We start from the raw sequence: 15,821 nt of genomic DNA, 5'->3' as shown, positions 1-15,821 counted from the left end.
AGAACGGAGCAGGTTAGACAAGGAGCAGAACGGGTGGGAGCGGAGCTTGGGCACACCCAGGAGGTGAGGCGAATGGGAGCTGGGCGCAGGCCACTTGGGGAAATGCCCTTTTCTGGCTCTGTGACAGCCATGCCAAAACTTAGTGGCAGGAGACGTATTTACCATTTTCTCCACTGGTTCTGGGTTTGGCCTGGATTAGCTGCCAGGTTCTCAATCGGCATCACCTGCAGTCACAGACAGATGGGGAGTCTGGAGAAGCCAGCAGCAAGGTGGGTGCTGGCTGCCAGATGGGAGCTGGCCCTGCTGTCACTGGGGACTCATGGGCTTCATGGCAGAATGGGTCAGGTGCATCTGCCGATGGCCTGGTCCAAGGAAAAGAGCAGCCGTGTCTTCAGGGTTAGCAGGAATCAATGGCTGCCTGCAGAGAGGCTCAGTGCCAGCCCCCAAAGTGCCTCGCTTTCTTGGCCGTGTGCGGCACCCATGTGCTTCTGAGGATTGCTTTCCCTTTCCATGTGACAGTCAGGACAAGTTCTTGGAATTTGGCCTGGCCATCACCCAGTTCCTACTTTCTGCAAAGAAGGAAACGAGAACTCAGATGAAATTGATACAGCAGGTGTTTGTAGAATATCCTCCCTGTGGAAAGAATCCCTGTAGGACCTGCAGAGACCACCCCGATGGGCCAGATGCATCCTTACCCCCAGGAAGCCTGAGGGAGGGTTCACGACTTGGGAGGCTGGGTCCAGAGGCAGTTGTAAGGACCATGGGTGGGGCACGCTGAAAGGTGGAACAGGCAACCTAGCCAGGTGTCTGGGTGGGAGGCATCAAAGATAAACGCAGGTAGGTCAGAAGTCAGGAACACCTCTTGGTTAGGAGCTCTTTGAAATGCGGAGTCAGGTAGCTGAGGCCGGGTGCTGGATTTCAAACTGGGAGTGACCTCGTGATCAGAGATGAGAATCCGGGCAGAGGCTAAGGTTGGCAGAGATGGGCTTCAGAACTAGTTCTCTCTCGCTGTCCACTGCAGATGGGCTCTGTGAGCTGCCTGCCTGGGCTGGAAGCTGCATGTGAGTGCATGCGAGTGTGTACTTGTGTCTGTACATGCATCTGTGTGTGCACACTGTGTTGTGTATGTGTACGTGTGTGTGCATGCCTATGAGTATGTGTGTGCATATGTATGTCTGTACACATCTGTGTGCACACATGTGCATGTGTATCTGCACACGTGTGTGTTGCATGTGTACGGGTGCGTGCGTGAGTACGTGTGTGTGCATGCTTATGTCTGTACATCTCTGTGTGCGCACACGTTTTGCGTTTGTGAATTGTTTGCGTGCATGCATATGTATGTGTGAGAGCGCATGCATTGCCCTTCACAGGGGGGACTTGATACTCCTGAGGTGCTCTCCCCTCCTCAAAAGGTATTAAACCTCTGATGCTCTTAAGAGGGGGCTGGGGACAAAAGACCTGGCCTGGCTGCCACCACTGCAGCCACCTGAGAGGAGCTGGGGGGAGACCGTGGCCCCCAAGGCATGTTGACAACACAGCGGGGCCACCTCCCTCCAGTTCCTGGGAAGCGCCCGGCTGCCTGCACAGGAGCAGCCAAGGCGGGGGCTGTGCCGCATTTCTCTTCTCCCCCTCAACCTGCACGCACTGGGGGGCTGGTAGGGGGCCCACTGCCCAAAAATGTGGATTCTCCTCCCCAGGATAAGGAGACTCGCCGGTCACCAGGAGCACCAAGTTATCATTGTGGGGTGGGACAATGCAAGGAAAACTACTTCCTGTACCAGTTTTCCCTGAAGGAAGCTGTATACACATACATCTGCGATAGGAAGTAATGTAGAAGAGAAGGTTGTTGATAATACACACCTCCTGGTGTGGGATGTTGGTGACCCAGCATCTCTTCCTTCTTCCTGGAACACTTACTATCCTAACACAAAGTTTGTGGATGGAATTCCTGTAACCAGAAAACTGTATAAAATCTTAGCGCCTGAGGACCTAAGAAAAGCTAGATTGCCGATTTTTGCTAGCAAACAAGATGCTAAAGAATGTATGACTGGAGCAGAACTCTTCCAGGTTTTGAAACTAACTCCTATTAAAGGTTACCCGTGGCAAATCCAGGTAGACTGTTCTCTACTGGGCAAGGGACTGTGCCAAGGACTTGAATGAGTGATGCCACGATTTTGATTTAAGAGTAGATGATGTCTCCTGATCTCTTCTTATAGACTGTATAAATTAAGTGCTGGACTTTACCTGGAAGCTGAAAAAATGAATGGTTTAGATATATATTTATAATAAACTGATTTAAACTGTCTCTGTAAGAAGAAAACTTAAGACCCCTTATTTGAAAATAGAGATGAAGTCTCACCTTCCAATTGGCTTTCTCATTATTTCCTTCCAGAGTAAGGTCTTGAAGCCGCGACTGACATTTTTCTCATAATGAACCCATGGGCCATGGGCCAGTTCTTTTAGGATGCCAAGGAAGTTCTGTGCATTGTAGGCGACGCCTTCGGAATCAAATTGATTTAAATAGTGTTTAGATCTTCTCTCATTTCGTTAAGTTCCTCCCAATTGCTTAATAAAAGGAGTTGGCTAACATATGTATCATTCAATAATAATAATTAATCATTACTCCAGTAAAGTCTGTCATCCAATATGGTTGCAGAATCAGGTGCTGCAGTTAACACCACGTTGTTTGCCCCAATCTCACTTTGGGATTCACTGTGTGTTTGATTTTCCTTCTGTGAATGGGAAGATGGGCCTTACTATGTCTCAGGAATGAAAAGGTACCACTAGAAGGTGATACACTGCAAGGAAAATGACCATACTCAGCTTTATAGGTACATATTTTATTGTGGTAAAATATATATAACATAAAATCTGTCATTTTAACCATTTTCAAGTATATAATTCCTTGGTATATATTACGTTACACTGTTGTGCTATCCTCACCACATCCATTATCAAAACTTTTTCATCACCCCAAAGAGGAACACTGTGGCCATTAAGCAATAACTCCCCAGGTCCCCTTGTCCCAGTCCCTGGTAACCTGTACTGTGCTCTCTGTCTCTATGGATTTGCCAATTCTAGGTATTTCTGTTTAAGAGGAATCAAACAACGTTGATCCTTTCTGACTTATTTCACTTAGCATAATGTTTTCAAGGTTCATTCATGTTGCTGCATGTATTAGAACTTTTCACAGCTGAATAATATTCCATGTTTCGTTTATCCAGTCATTGGTTGATGGACAGGCAGATAGGTTGCTTTCATCTTTTGGTAATTGATAATGCCACTAGAAACATTGGTATGCAAGTATCTGTTTGAGTCCCTGTTTTCAATTCTTTTGGGTATATATTTAAGAGTGGTATTGCTAGTTCATATCGTAATTCTATATTTAATTTTCTGAGGAACCACCAAACTCTTCCACAGTGGCTGTGCCATTTTACATTCCTGCCAGCAATGCACATGGGTTCCAACTTCTCCACATCCTCCTCAACACTTGTTATTTTCTGTTTTGTTTTTTCTTTTTCAAAATGGCCATTCTAGCAGGTGTGAAGTGGTATCTTGTGGCTTTTATTTGCATTTCCTCAATGGCTAATAATGTTGAGCTTCTTTTCATGTGCTTTTGGCCATTCATATATCTTCTTTGGAGAAAAGGCTATTCAAGTCCTTTGCCCATATTTTAATTGGTGATTTGTCTTTTTGTTGTAGGAGGTTTTTTTTAAAATAAATTCTGGATATTAAACCTTTATCAGGTATCTGGTTAATTTTTGTATATGGTTTGAGGTACGGGTACATATTCATTCTTTTGCATGTGGATATCCAGTTTTCCTAGCAGCACCATTTATTGAAGAGACTCTTGTTGGCACATTCAGTGGATCTGACACCCTTTCAAAAATCAGTTGTCCCTAGATGTGGGGGTTTACTTCTGGGCTCTCAAGGCTATTCTATTGGTCTATCCTTATGCAAGTACCACACTGTTTTGATTACTGTAATTTTGTAGTAAGGTTTGAAGTCAGGAGGTGTGTCCTCCAAATTTATTTTTCTTTTTCAAGATTGTTTTGGCTATTTGGAGCCCCTTGAAATACATAGGAATTTGAGGATTGGCTTTTCCATTTCTGCCAAAAAGACTGCTGGAATTTTGATAGTGATTATGTTAAACCTTTAGTTTGCTTTGGGGAGTACTGACATCTTAACAATAGTAAGTCTTCCATTCCATGAGCATGGATGTCCTTCCATTTATTAAGGTTTTCTTTAATTTCATAAAGCTGTGCTTGTTAGTTTTTAGCATACGTCTTTTACTTCCTTGGTTAAATGTATTCCTAGGTATTTTATTCTTTTAGATGCTATTGTAAATGGAATTGTTTTTTCTTACTTTCCTTTTCAGATTTCTCTTCCCTGGTTTGGAAACAACTAATTAATATGTGTTGATTCTGTTTGCCTGCAACTTTGCTAAATCCATGCATTAGCTCTATTTGCTTTTTTGTAGATTCTTCAAGATTTTCTATTTAAAGACAATGTCATCTGTGAATAGAGATACTTTTATTTCTTCATTTCCTATTTGGATGCCTTTTGTTTCTTTTTCCTGCCTAATTGCTCTGACAAGAACTTCCAGTACACTATTGAATGGCAGTGGTGAAAGCAGGCTTCTTTGTCTTCTTCCTGATCTCAGGGAGAAAGCTTTCAGACTTTCACCACCACGTATGATTTTAACTGTGGGATTGTCATAAATGCCCTTTATTGTGTTGATGATGTCCCTTCTCATGCTAATTTTCTGAGTGTTTTTATCATGAAAAGGTATTGGATTTTGTCAAGTGCCTTTTTTGCATCAATTCAGATTATCACATGGATTTTGCTTTCATTTTATTCATATGATATATTACGTTGATTGATTTTCTTATGTTGAACCACCCTTGCATTCTTGGGATACATCCCACTTGGTCATGATGTATAATCCTTTTAATATGTTGTTGGATTTGGATTTGCAGTATTTTGTTAAAGATTTTTGCATGCATAATTGTAAAGATTATTGGTCAATAATTTGGTATCAAATTTCTTTGTCTAGCATTGGTATCAGGTTACTGCTATCCTCATAGAATTTTGGAAGAGTTTGAAGGATTGGTGTTAATTCTTTAAATGTTTGGTAGAATTCACTAGTAAAGTCATCTGGTCCTGGATTTTTCTTTGTTGCAAGATTTTTGATTATTGATTCAACCCCCTTGCTTCCTATAGATAAGTTCAGATTTTCTATTTCTTCTTGAGTCTGTTTTGATAATTTGTATGTTTCTAGAAATTTGTTCATTTCAATTAAGTTATTGAATTTTTAGGTATACAGTTGTTAATTTTCAGGCATGCAGTTGTTCTTGGTATTCTCTTATAATCCTTATGATAGCTGTAAAATCAGTGGAAATATCCCTCCTTCATTACTGATATTAGTAATTTGAGTCTTCTCTTTTCTTATTCCATGTGGCTAAAGGTTTGTTAATTTTACTTATCTTTTCAAAGAAACAATTTTGGGGTTCACTGATTTTTTCCTATTGTTTTTCTGTTACCTATTTCACTTATCTCTAGTCTAATCTTTATTATTTCCTTTTTTCTGCTAGCTCTGGGTTTAGTTTGTTCTTTTTCTAATTCCCTAAGTTATACGGTTAGGTTATTGATTTGAGATCTTCTTTTTTAATGTTGGCTTTTACAGCTATAAATTTCCCTTTGAGGACTGCTTTTGCTGCATCCCATAAGTTTTGATATGTTGTTTTCATTTTCATTAATCTCAAGATATTTTCTAATTTCCCTTTTGATTTCTTCTTTGGCCAACTGGATATTTAAAGATATGTTGTTTAATTTCCACATATATGTGAATTTTCCTGTTTCCCTTCTGTTAATGATTTCTGGTTTCCTTCCATTGTGTTTGGGAAAGGTAATCTGTAAGATTTCTATCTTTTTACACTTATTACAACTTATTTTGTGTCCTATCTTATGGTCTAGCCTGGTGAAGGCCCCATATGTACCTGAAAATAATGTGTGTTCTGCTCTTGTTGGGTAGAATGTTCTGTGTTGGTTAGGCCTTTTGTTTTATAGTGTTATTCAAGTCTTCTGCTTTCTTATTGATCTTCTCTCTGGTTGTTTTATCCATTTTGACTGGGTGTATTGAAGTCTCCAACTATTATTGTAGATTTGTCTATTTCTCCCTTCAATTCTGTCAGTATTTGCTTCATACATTTTGAGGCCTTGTTGCTAGGTAAATATACCTTTAAAATTGTTACATATTTTCCATAGCTTGAGCCTTTTATCAATATATAATGTCACAGCTTTGTATGTTTAAAAGAATTAGGACTCGATTGAAACATTGATTGGTAAGACTGGATAGAATATAACTTAATCCTTCAACGGATCCAATGTCAAGTTTCTACTTCACATTTTGAGGACAGTGAAACTAGGTTTTACTAACTCTATCACTATGTAGAAGCTCTGGCTAAATGGGAGTTTGGCTGTCAGGACTTCAAATAAATGCGCTCTTTGTGAAATGATGGGTTTTGCACACTCAAGGTCCACAAAGAAGTGAACTTGCTTTACTTTCTTTCCACTGTAGTGTGTCCTTAAATTTAGAAAATGAGTCACCCGGCCCCTTTGTGTCTGTGTCTAATAATGATTCTCTGGCTCTCAGCAGTTAAACCAAATCTGTAAGCTGCCATTGCTTTCTCACGGGTGCAGGTGAACAGAGCTGACACAAGACTGAAGCTGACTGAGTCCCAGCACTTGCAGGAGGTGCAGCAGCTGCAGGAAAGGCTGGAGCAGATGGTGCCTTGGGACCAGGTGGCCGAGCTGCAGCAGTTGCTGGCAGAGGAGCGGCAGCAGGCTCAGCAGCTCCGCAGGGAGTGCAGCTTCCAGGCCCAGGAGGTGCAGGCACGACTGGAAACACAGAGGGTGAGTGTTGGCTGTTTGGGAGACGGGACCCCAGAGGCCAGTTGAGGGTGATGGATCAGTGGGCACTCAGCAAAACACTGTCAGGGAGACCCAACAGCTCCCTCCAGATGCAGCTCTTACCCAGAGGACTAGTTGTATGGAAGTGAAGGGAACCCCATTTCATGCTGAATAAAGGGGGACTTTCCAGCCACTGTGGAGTATGGATCAGGCAGAGGGCGTGTGAGCCTCCTGTGGAAGGTTCTTCCACTCCCTTGGGAAGGGCGGGGCCAGTCAGCCCTAAAGTTCCCCCCAACCTGCAGTCCACAGACCCACAGTCTCCGCCTAGAGGCAGCTTGTCTCTGGGGGCTGCAGGTCTCCATATGGGGCCCTTCATGTCTGTCAGCCACACCAAGGCTCCATGAGTTTTAGAACGAACCTGTTTTAGTTTGCTAAAGCTGCTGGAACACAATATACCAGAAATGTGTTGGCTTTTAATAATGGAGATTTATTAAGTTACAAGTTACAATTCTAAGGCCATGAAACTGTCCAAATTAAGGCGTCAACCAGAGGATACCTTCTCTGAAGAAAGGCTGCTGGCATCCAGGGTTCCTTTGTCACATGGGAAGGCACATGACCGGCATCTGCTGGTCCTTCTCTCCTGGGTTCTAGTTTCAGTGGCTCTCTCTCTCAGCTCCTGTGGGTCCTTCTGGCATCTTTGGGCAGTTCTCATCTCTCTGTCTTCTCTGTGTCTCTGCCTTTTATCCTCTCATAAAGGACTCCAGTAAAGGATTAAGACCTACCTTGAATTGGGTGGGTCGCATCCCAATTGAAACAGCCTAACCAAAAGGTGCCACCCACAATAGGTCTGCACCTACAAAAATGGATTGAAAGAACATGGTGTTTTCTGGGTTACATAAACAGCTCCAAACAAGCACAGGGCCTCAAGCCCAATTTGTATACAGGACCCTGGAAGTGGGAGTGGAGCGGTAGTGAGGGTGGCAGCAGGGGTGAGCTCCACCAGTGGCCATGTGGGGTCCAGACTGCAGGGTGCCAGTACCTCTGATTGCATAGAACACCCAGTTGTGAATGTAATTGATACCACTGAATTATACACTTAAAAAGCAGTTCTGTTGGGAAAATTTGTTGTACATTTGTTAACACAATAAACATTTAAAACGAGAGAGAAGGCAGTGAGGGAACAATGGAAGAAGGAAGGAGAGAAGAAAAGAAAGGCAGGGAAGGGAATGAAGAAAGGCCAGAATCTAGATTTTTATGTCAACTCCCCCGATTTTCAAATGGTGTATCTGAATAAATGATGCAGATTGAATAAAATCCACCCGCAGTTACCTTTCATTCATGCCGTCCCTGAGTTATTCACTGAGCACTCACGGAAATGAACAAACAAGGCAAAAATCTGTGCCCTCACGGAGCTTATATTCTAGTGGTGGTGAGAGACAAAGGAATGAAAAGTGACAAGTGAGTGATATATTTAGTAGATTAGATGGTGGTGAATACTCTGGAGAGCCAGATGGGAGCAGGTGGTTCCGGGAGGACTGGGCAAGTTGTGACTTTAAGTGGAGTAGCCAGCGGTGGCCTGAAGGAGGTGAGGGAGCCTTCCAGTTGCCTGGGGCAGAGCACATGCAAAGGCCCTGGGGTAGACTCATGGTTGGTAAGGAGCAGAGGGATGGAGGAGGGCAGCAGGACACAGGGTTGGTGTAGACACGTTTCATATGTGGCACAGACTTACATAGCCCGGCAGTATGCCAGGTGCTGGGTTTAGCTTCTAAATTCGTAAAAGCAGTCTCTACAGTGAAGGGCAGCAGGGCACAGGGAACCAGAGCAGGGGCTCTGGAGCACTGCAGACGTTCGACTCCCAGCTCCACCATTTCTCAGCTGTGTGAACTTGGGCCAGTTTCTTAACCTCTGTGCCTCAATCTTCTCACCTGTAAAATTTGGATACCTATAATGACCTCAAAGTGTGATCATGAGGCATCTATGAGTTAGCACTTCTGAAGCACTTAAACAGTCCCTGGCACTTAAAAATTACGTAGAGTGTTTGTTTAATAAAAAAAGACTGAGAGAACAGTTTATTCCTGCAGTGTCACAACACCGTACTGGAGTGTTCTGGTTTGGATGTATTATGTCCCCCAGAACGCCATGTTCTTTGATGCAGTCTTGTGTGGGCAGATGTATTATTGTTGATTAGGTTGGAATCTTTGGATTAAGTTGTTTCTATGGAGATGTGATCCAGCCAACTGTAGGTGATAACTCTGAATTATTTCCATGGAGGTGTGGCCCCACCCATTCAGTATGGGTCTTGATTTAATCACTGGAGTCCTTTAAAAATGCTGGCACAGACCCAGACGCTAGCTGGCTTAGCTCAGAGATGCTTGGAATTATGGACTCCTGACATTGGCTGCAGCTTAGAGAGACATTTTGAAGACGGCTGTTGAAAGCTTACACTGACATTTTGGAGAACGCCATTTTGAAACACAACTTGGGAGCAAGCAGACGCCAGCAACGTGCCTTCCCAGCTAACAGAGGTTTTCTGGATGCCAACAGCCTTTTTCCAGTGAAGATACCTGAATGTTAATGCCTTACCTTAGACACTTTATGGCCTTAAGACTGTAACTTTGTACGAAATAAACCCCCTTTATAAAAGCCAATCCATTTCTGGTATTTTGCTTAACAGCAGCATTAGCAAACCAGAACACTGAGGATACATCAGAGGTGGACTTTGGGCAGGGGCCAGAGAGCAGGGGGAGTCTGCATGAGGGAGAATGTGGAGCTGAACTTGAAAAGTGGGTAATTTTGATGTTTGGAAGATTTACTGATGGCCAGAAAGCACATGAAAAGATGCTCAATATCATTAGCCATCAGGGAAATGCAAATCAAAACCATGAGATACCATTACATAACCCCCTAGAATGGTTAGTTTAAATAATGGAATAATTACAAGTGTCAGGGAGGATGTGGAGAAATAGGAACACTCATTTATTGCTAGTGGGAATGTAAAATGATGCAGCCACTGGGAAGACAGTGTGGCCGTTCCTCAGGAAGCTAAGAACAGAATTGCCATATGACCTACAATCCTGCAACTAGGTATATACCCTGAAGAACTGAAAGCAGGGATGTGAACAGACATTTGCACACCAGTGTTCATGGTGACATTATTCACAATTGCCAAAAGATGGAAACAACCCAAGTGTCCATCAACCAATGAATGGATAAACAAAGCGTGGTATATACATATGACGGAATATTATTCAGCCGTAAAAGGGAATGAAGTTCTGATGCATGTGACAGTATGGATGAACCTTGAGGACATCATGTTGAGAGAAATAAGCGAGACACGAAAGGAAAAATATTGCATGATCTCACTGATAGGAAATAATTAGAATAAGCAAATTCATGGAGTCAGAAAATAGAATATGGGTTGCCAGGGGCCAGGGTGGGTGTAGGGAACAGGAAATTAATGCTTGAATTGTGCAGTTTGTTTAGGGTGATGGAAAAGTTTTTGTGATGAGTGGTGGCGATGATGGTAGCACAACACTGTGAATATAATTAACACCGCTGAACTGTATATTTGAATGTGGTTAAAAGGGGAAATTTTAGGTTGTATATATATATATATATAACTAGAATAAAATTTAAAAAAAACAAACATAGGGCTGTACAGCACAATCAGTGACCCCCAGTGTAAAGCATGGACTATAAACGATAGTACAATTATAATATTCTTTCAACATTTGTAACAATGTACCACACTAATGCAAGGTGTTAATAATAGTGGGGATATGGGAACCCTGTATTTTCTGCATGATTTTTCTGTAATCCTACAACTTCTCCGTAAAAAAATTAATTTCCATAGAGCATAAATTCTTAGAAAGAATAATCTCAGGGCACTATGCAAAAATCTTAAATTAGAGATAAGGGTAAAGATTGATACGTTATTGTCAAAACAAAAAAAAATTAATCGGAAGTCCTTTAGAAATATGTAACAATACATCTGGAGAAACTCACTTTGGAGTCATTTATGATTAAAATCCTAGAACCAGACAAGGCAGTCTGCAGATTCTCCTTTGAACTACAAAAAAGGGTGGCAGCTTTGTGACTTGACAGAATCTTTTTTTACTATTCCTGTATACAGATGGAAGGTTCATATGTACATATGATTCATATCTACACTCAGATTTGTACCTTTTACCTAGATTCCATTTTAAAGAAATAAGTCTTCAAATGATTCCTTTTGAAATGTAAAATACTGACCTTTAACCTTCTTTTGTGGCAGGAAGAACATGAAAAACAGCTTAAAGCCACAGAAGAGCGGGTAGAAGAGCTGGAAATGATATTGAAGAATATGGAAATGCTCCTACAAGAAAAAGTGAATGAGCTGAAAGAACACGTGAGTAGTAAACTTCATTATTACAATATTCACGTCCTGTTTCCAAACTTGTTTTCCTTTTGTCGATGTTCCCCAGGAGCTAGCTGATGCAGGGAGAAGGCGTTTCATCAGAGTTCTGAAGAGAACTCTGTGCTCATTTAGGAGCCACTGAATCTGGAGCTCTGTCTAAACTTCATTCTAAGAATGTAAAGCTTTTTTTTGGAGGGTTAACAATTAAAAGCAGTCAATAGAAAAGGAACTGATTGACTAGATAGATCCCCTATGCTGTATGTGTGCGTTGTTTATTTTCTGTTGCGAATTGTTTTAAGGTTAATTTTTTGAGATGTTCAGATAATCTCAGGAAGGATAGTCATTCACTCATTCACTCATTCATTCATTCCTTTGCTCAGTCATTCAGTGAGTATTTACCAAACACATACTGCATATCACAAGCATCATTCCAGGTAGACCCTGAGATGACAGTCTCTGCTCTCATGGAACTTACCTTCTAGAGGTGGAGTCAGATGATTAAAGGGTGAATAGCCTCAAGTCATGAAACTGCCCTGAGAAAACTAAAACAGGACTGGCCTGGAGACTTGTTGGAGGTCTAACCAGGTCCCCACATAAGTCAGATTGGCCTTTTGGGAGGGACCTGGGCATTGTAGGAGAGTTGTCCCACCTGGCCCCTGGGTACTCAATGCCAGTATAGCACCCTCAATCAGCGGGCACCCCCAAAAGGCAGCCACACGCTTCTCCCTGTCCTGGAGGACAGGTGGGGATGCTGAGGAGGCAGAGGACAGGGTGGACAGATGGGCTGATGTCTTGAGTTGGGGAGAAGCGTGGTATGTCAAGGACATCAGGAGGTCGCTGTGGCTGGTGTGAATTCTGACCAGGAGACGCAGGTACAGAGGCAGGGCTGGTCAGGACATGTCCGTGTCTTACAGCCAAGGCCAGGAGTTTGGATTCCATTTTCATTGCAATTAGAAACCACTGGAAGATTTTAACTAAAATTTTAAAGAGACATTGCTCTGGAGAGAAAAAATAACTTGGGCTGCTATAGAAAGCAAAGACAGAAAAAGGATGTGTGGGGGGTTGTGGTTTGCACAGCTTCTATACAAACTTGCAATCTAATTCAGCGACAAGTTAACTCCTAAGCACTGATGCAGCCACAGGGAGTGCCCAGGGCGGTGACCAAGGAGCCTGGAGCCTGGGGCAGGGGGCAGGGCCTGGCCAGGAAAAGAGACAACACAGGAAGGTCCAACCCAGTCCAGCCTCTCCGGAGAGGAGCGTTCAGTGCTAGAAGGAGATGTGACACTCTGGAGAAGGGTCTGCTGCCCACCTTAAAGGACATTTGGCCCAGCAACTCTCCAACCCCCAACACCACTTCCCTGCTTCTTACACACGAATACCCTTCAGTGAAGGGGTCTGTGCTCGCTGTCTCCTGTGCCTCCCCTCGCATTCTCTCCAGCAGTGGTGCAGCCCCAAATTTATGGAGTTGTGTCCTTGGTACTGCCCCCCACACCTGTCCACATCGAGTCCATGGACTCTGTCTTCATAATGGATGCAGAATCCAAACTCTTTTCTTGTCCCCTGCGTACCGCCTGCTCTCACCCTAGTCTAAGCCACCCTCAATTTTGCCCCTTAACCGGTTTCCCTGTTCAGGCCCGTGCCCCCACCCTTAATTCGGTCTCAGCCCAGGAGCAGCTGCGTGCCATATAAAACAGGGCTGCGGGTCCTTCTCTGCTTAGACCCTCCAGTTGCTGGCTTCCAGGGCTCCGCGGTCTCTAGTTCCCCTCCCCACCTTGCAACGCTTTCAGCCCGTCTCCCCCAACCGCACCTCACACCATTGACTTCCGGCCTGCATTTCCCTCAACCCTGGCTCACATCGCTAACTTCCGGCCCACCTCCCCCTCAACCCCACCTCATACAGCTGACTTCCGGCCCGCCTCCCCCTCAACCCCACCTCATACAGCTGACTTCCGGTCCACCTCCCCCTCAACCCCACCTCATACAGCTGACTTCCGGCGTGCCTCTCCGTCAACCCGCCTCACACTGCTGATTCCTCCCCCTCAACCCCACCTCGCACCCACCTCTCCCTCTATGGCCCCTTCCAGCCACAGCAGCCGCCTGGCAGTTCCCCAAGCACACGCCGGCCTCAGGACCTTGGCGCTGACTCGGTCTCCCTCCCCAAAGTCTCATGACCGGCTCCCTTGCAAATGGTATCTTCCAGGGGCAGAGGCTGCTCTGCTCACCCACCTGTAAAAGCAGCCACCTCTTCCTCTGCTGTCCCTCCACCCCCTGCTCAGACTTCTCACCATCCATCGTCCTGCTTGTTTGTTTCTGGTCTGTCCCCTGCTGAAGATCGTGTGCCCCAGGAGAGCAGAGGCTTTGTGCACCATGGTGTCCTCTGCTAGCCAGGCGCCCGGCATGTGGTGAGCGTCAGGAACTGTCTGTTGAGTCATGGAACAAATTTGGTGCTGACCCACAAAGCTGAGCAGGCTTTGGTGATGATGGGCAGCGGGAATGTGAGGACACACAGCTACTCGTCCTGAGCCCTCAGCTCTTCCCGTGTCCCAAGCATAAAGGTAGAGGGTCTCTGCGTTGGGCTCTTTTAAGTCAGTGTAGCAAAAACTGTCATCACAGCCACCATTTGCCACAGATCTGTAAGCTCCCCAGGGCAAGCTGGCGTTCCTGCCCTATACTCAGTGACAGCGACTCTCTCTCTCTCTAGTTTGAAAAGAACACAAAATCTGATCTGCTGCTCAAGGACCTCTACGTGGAGAACGCTCACCTCATGAAAGCACTGCAGGTCACCGAAGAGAAGCAAAAAGGGGTGGAGAAGAGAAACCTCATCTTGGAAGAAAAAATTCAAGCTCTCAACAAGTTAGTTAATAAGATCGCTTCAGTGTCCCTCTCTGTGTAAAGTCTGCTTGGTTCCCTGGAAGGCGTTTTGAAAGAAGAGCTTTTGAACTTCGGCCACCGGGACGCCAGGCTTTCTCTGGCTTGTCAGCCATGTGTGATCTGAGGGGTGTGGCTCCCTGTTCACCCCAAAGACTTAGTGACTGTGCCAGATGCAAAGAGTCAATGCAAATACAAAATCAGGGCTCTGTACGGTTTTACCACTTCACTGTTACTGGCCTGGGCATAGATTGTTGTAATTCTTGATAGTAGGTCTTGGTAGTCTATTCCAGACTGTCAACTGAGCCCCAAAGAAGGGGATCCCCTTCTTCAGGGACTGCTGTGCCACATGTGGATGATGGTGCTGAGGTCTGTGGACTTGGGTATATTGGTCTATATTGTGAATGCAGTCTTCTTATAAAAAATGTCATCACACTGGAAATTGTATTATATGTAAAAATAAAAGTGTACTTTTATATCCACAATATATATAAATTATGGTCATTTGTCTTATCTGAATCTCTGAATATGCTACTGTTAATGCACAAAGTCACTGTACTTGCAATAAATTTTTTCTATTTAAAATTGATTTAACTTTAATATTTTAATAAAGTTTTAATAAAATATTTCAAACCTATAGAAAAATACAGTTTTATAAAGAATACCTATGTGACCATCAAGTAGATGTATTAAAAATCTTATTTTGATAAATTTATGTTTTTAAAAGAAATAAAATATTTTCGATAGAGGTGAAGTCCCTGTTCTTTTGCTCTCGATTCCCTTCCACTTCCCTTCTGTTTGTACATTTACTATACATGCTTGTATGGGAAAAACTTTAAAGCACAATAGAAGGCCTGCAAGACTTGAACAGATGGAAAGATCAGTTCTTAGCAGGAAGACTCAAAAACATAAAGTTTTTGGTTCTTCTAAGTTAATTGATAAATGCAGTATATTCCCAGGTAAAACACAAACAGGTGTCCCCTGCTCCAACCAATTCCTGGCCCAGAATTAGACTAGCCTATTCTAAAGTTATATACAAAACTAGATGTGCAAATAAAACAATCAAGAAACCTCAGAACAAAGAGGCGCAGTGAAGAGAGACTAGTTCTATCAGTTATTTAAATATTAAATCTCTATATATTTTGATTTAAACGTGTACACATTTGTCATTGGATGGTACACTCCTTTATTCACATTGGGCTTCCATCTGGGATTGAAGTAAAAAGGAGATTGAATTTTTTTTTTTATTGAGATATATTCACATACCACACAGTCATACAAAACAAATCAAACTTTCGATTGTTCACAGTACCATTACATAGTTGTACATTCATCACCTAAATCAATCCCTGACACCTTCATTAGCACACACACAAAAATAACAAGAATAATAATTAGAGTGAAAAAGAGCAATTGAAGTAAAAAAGAACACTGGGTACCTTTGTCTGTCTGTTTGTTTGTTTCCTTCCCCTATTTTTCTACTCATCCATCCATAAACTAGACAAAGTGCACTGTGGTCCTTATGGCTTTCCCAATCCCATTGTCACCCCTCATAAGCTACATTTTTATACAACTGTCTTCAAGATTCATGGGTTCTGGGTTGTAGTTTGATACTTTCAGGTATCCACCACCAGCTACCCCAATT

General features: G+C 43.3%; 1 protein-coding gene across 7 annotated transcripts in view; it reads left to right on the top strand.

The window, feature by feature from the left end:
* Positions 1-14,803, top strand: part of NINL (ninein like) — a 190,609-nt gene extending 175,806 nt beyond the window's left edge. For 6 of the 7 annotated variants that reach the window (XM_037811299.1, XM_037811301.1, XM_037811297.1 and 3 more), the window contains 3 exons: positions 6,703-6,915; positions 11,186-11,299; positions 14,010-14,803. In XM_037811299.1, coding sequence (XP_037667227.1) covers positions 6,703-6,915; positions 11,186-11,299; positions 14,010-14,201 — 519 coding nt within the window. In that variant the 3' untranslated portion in view covers positions 14,202-14,803. The remainder of the gene's footprint in view (positions 1-6,702; positions 6,916-11,185; positions 11,300-14,009) is intronic. The other variant, XM_037811296.1, reaches the window with a different exon arrangement.
* The last annotated feature ends 1,018 nt before the right edge of the window (positions 14,804-15,821 follow it).

This window comes from Choloepus didactylus, chromosome 19, assembly GCF_015220235.1.
Source record: "Choloepus didactylus isolate mChoDid1 chromosome 19, mChoDid1.pri, whole genome shotgun sequence".
NCBI lineage: Eukaryota > Metazoa > Chordata > Mammalia > Pilosa > Megalonychidae > Choloepus > Choloepus didactylus.
The sequence above is the reverse complement of the archived record's forward strand: the minus strand, read 5'-3'. Positions and strand labels throughout refer to the sequence as shown.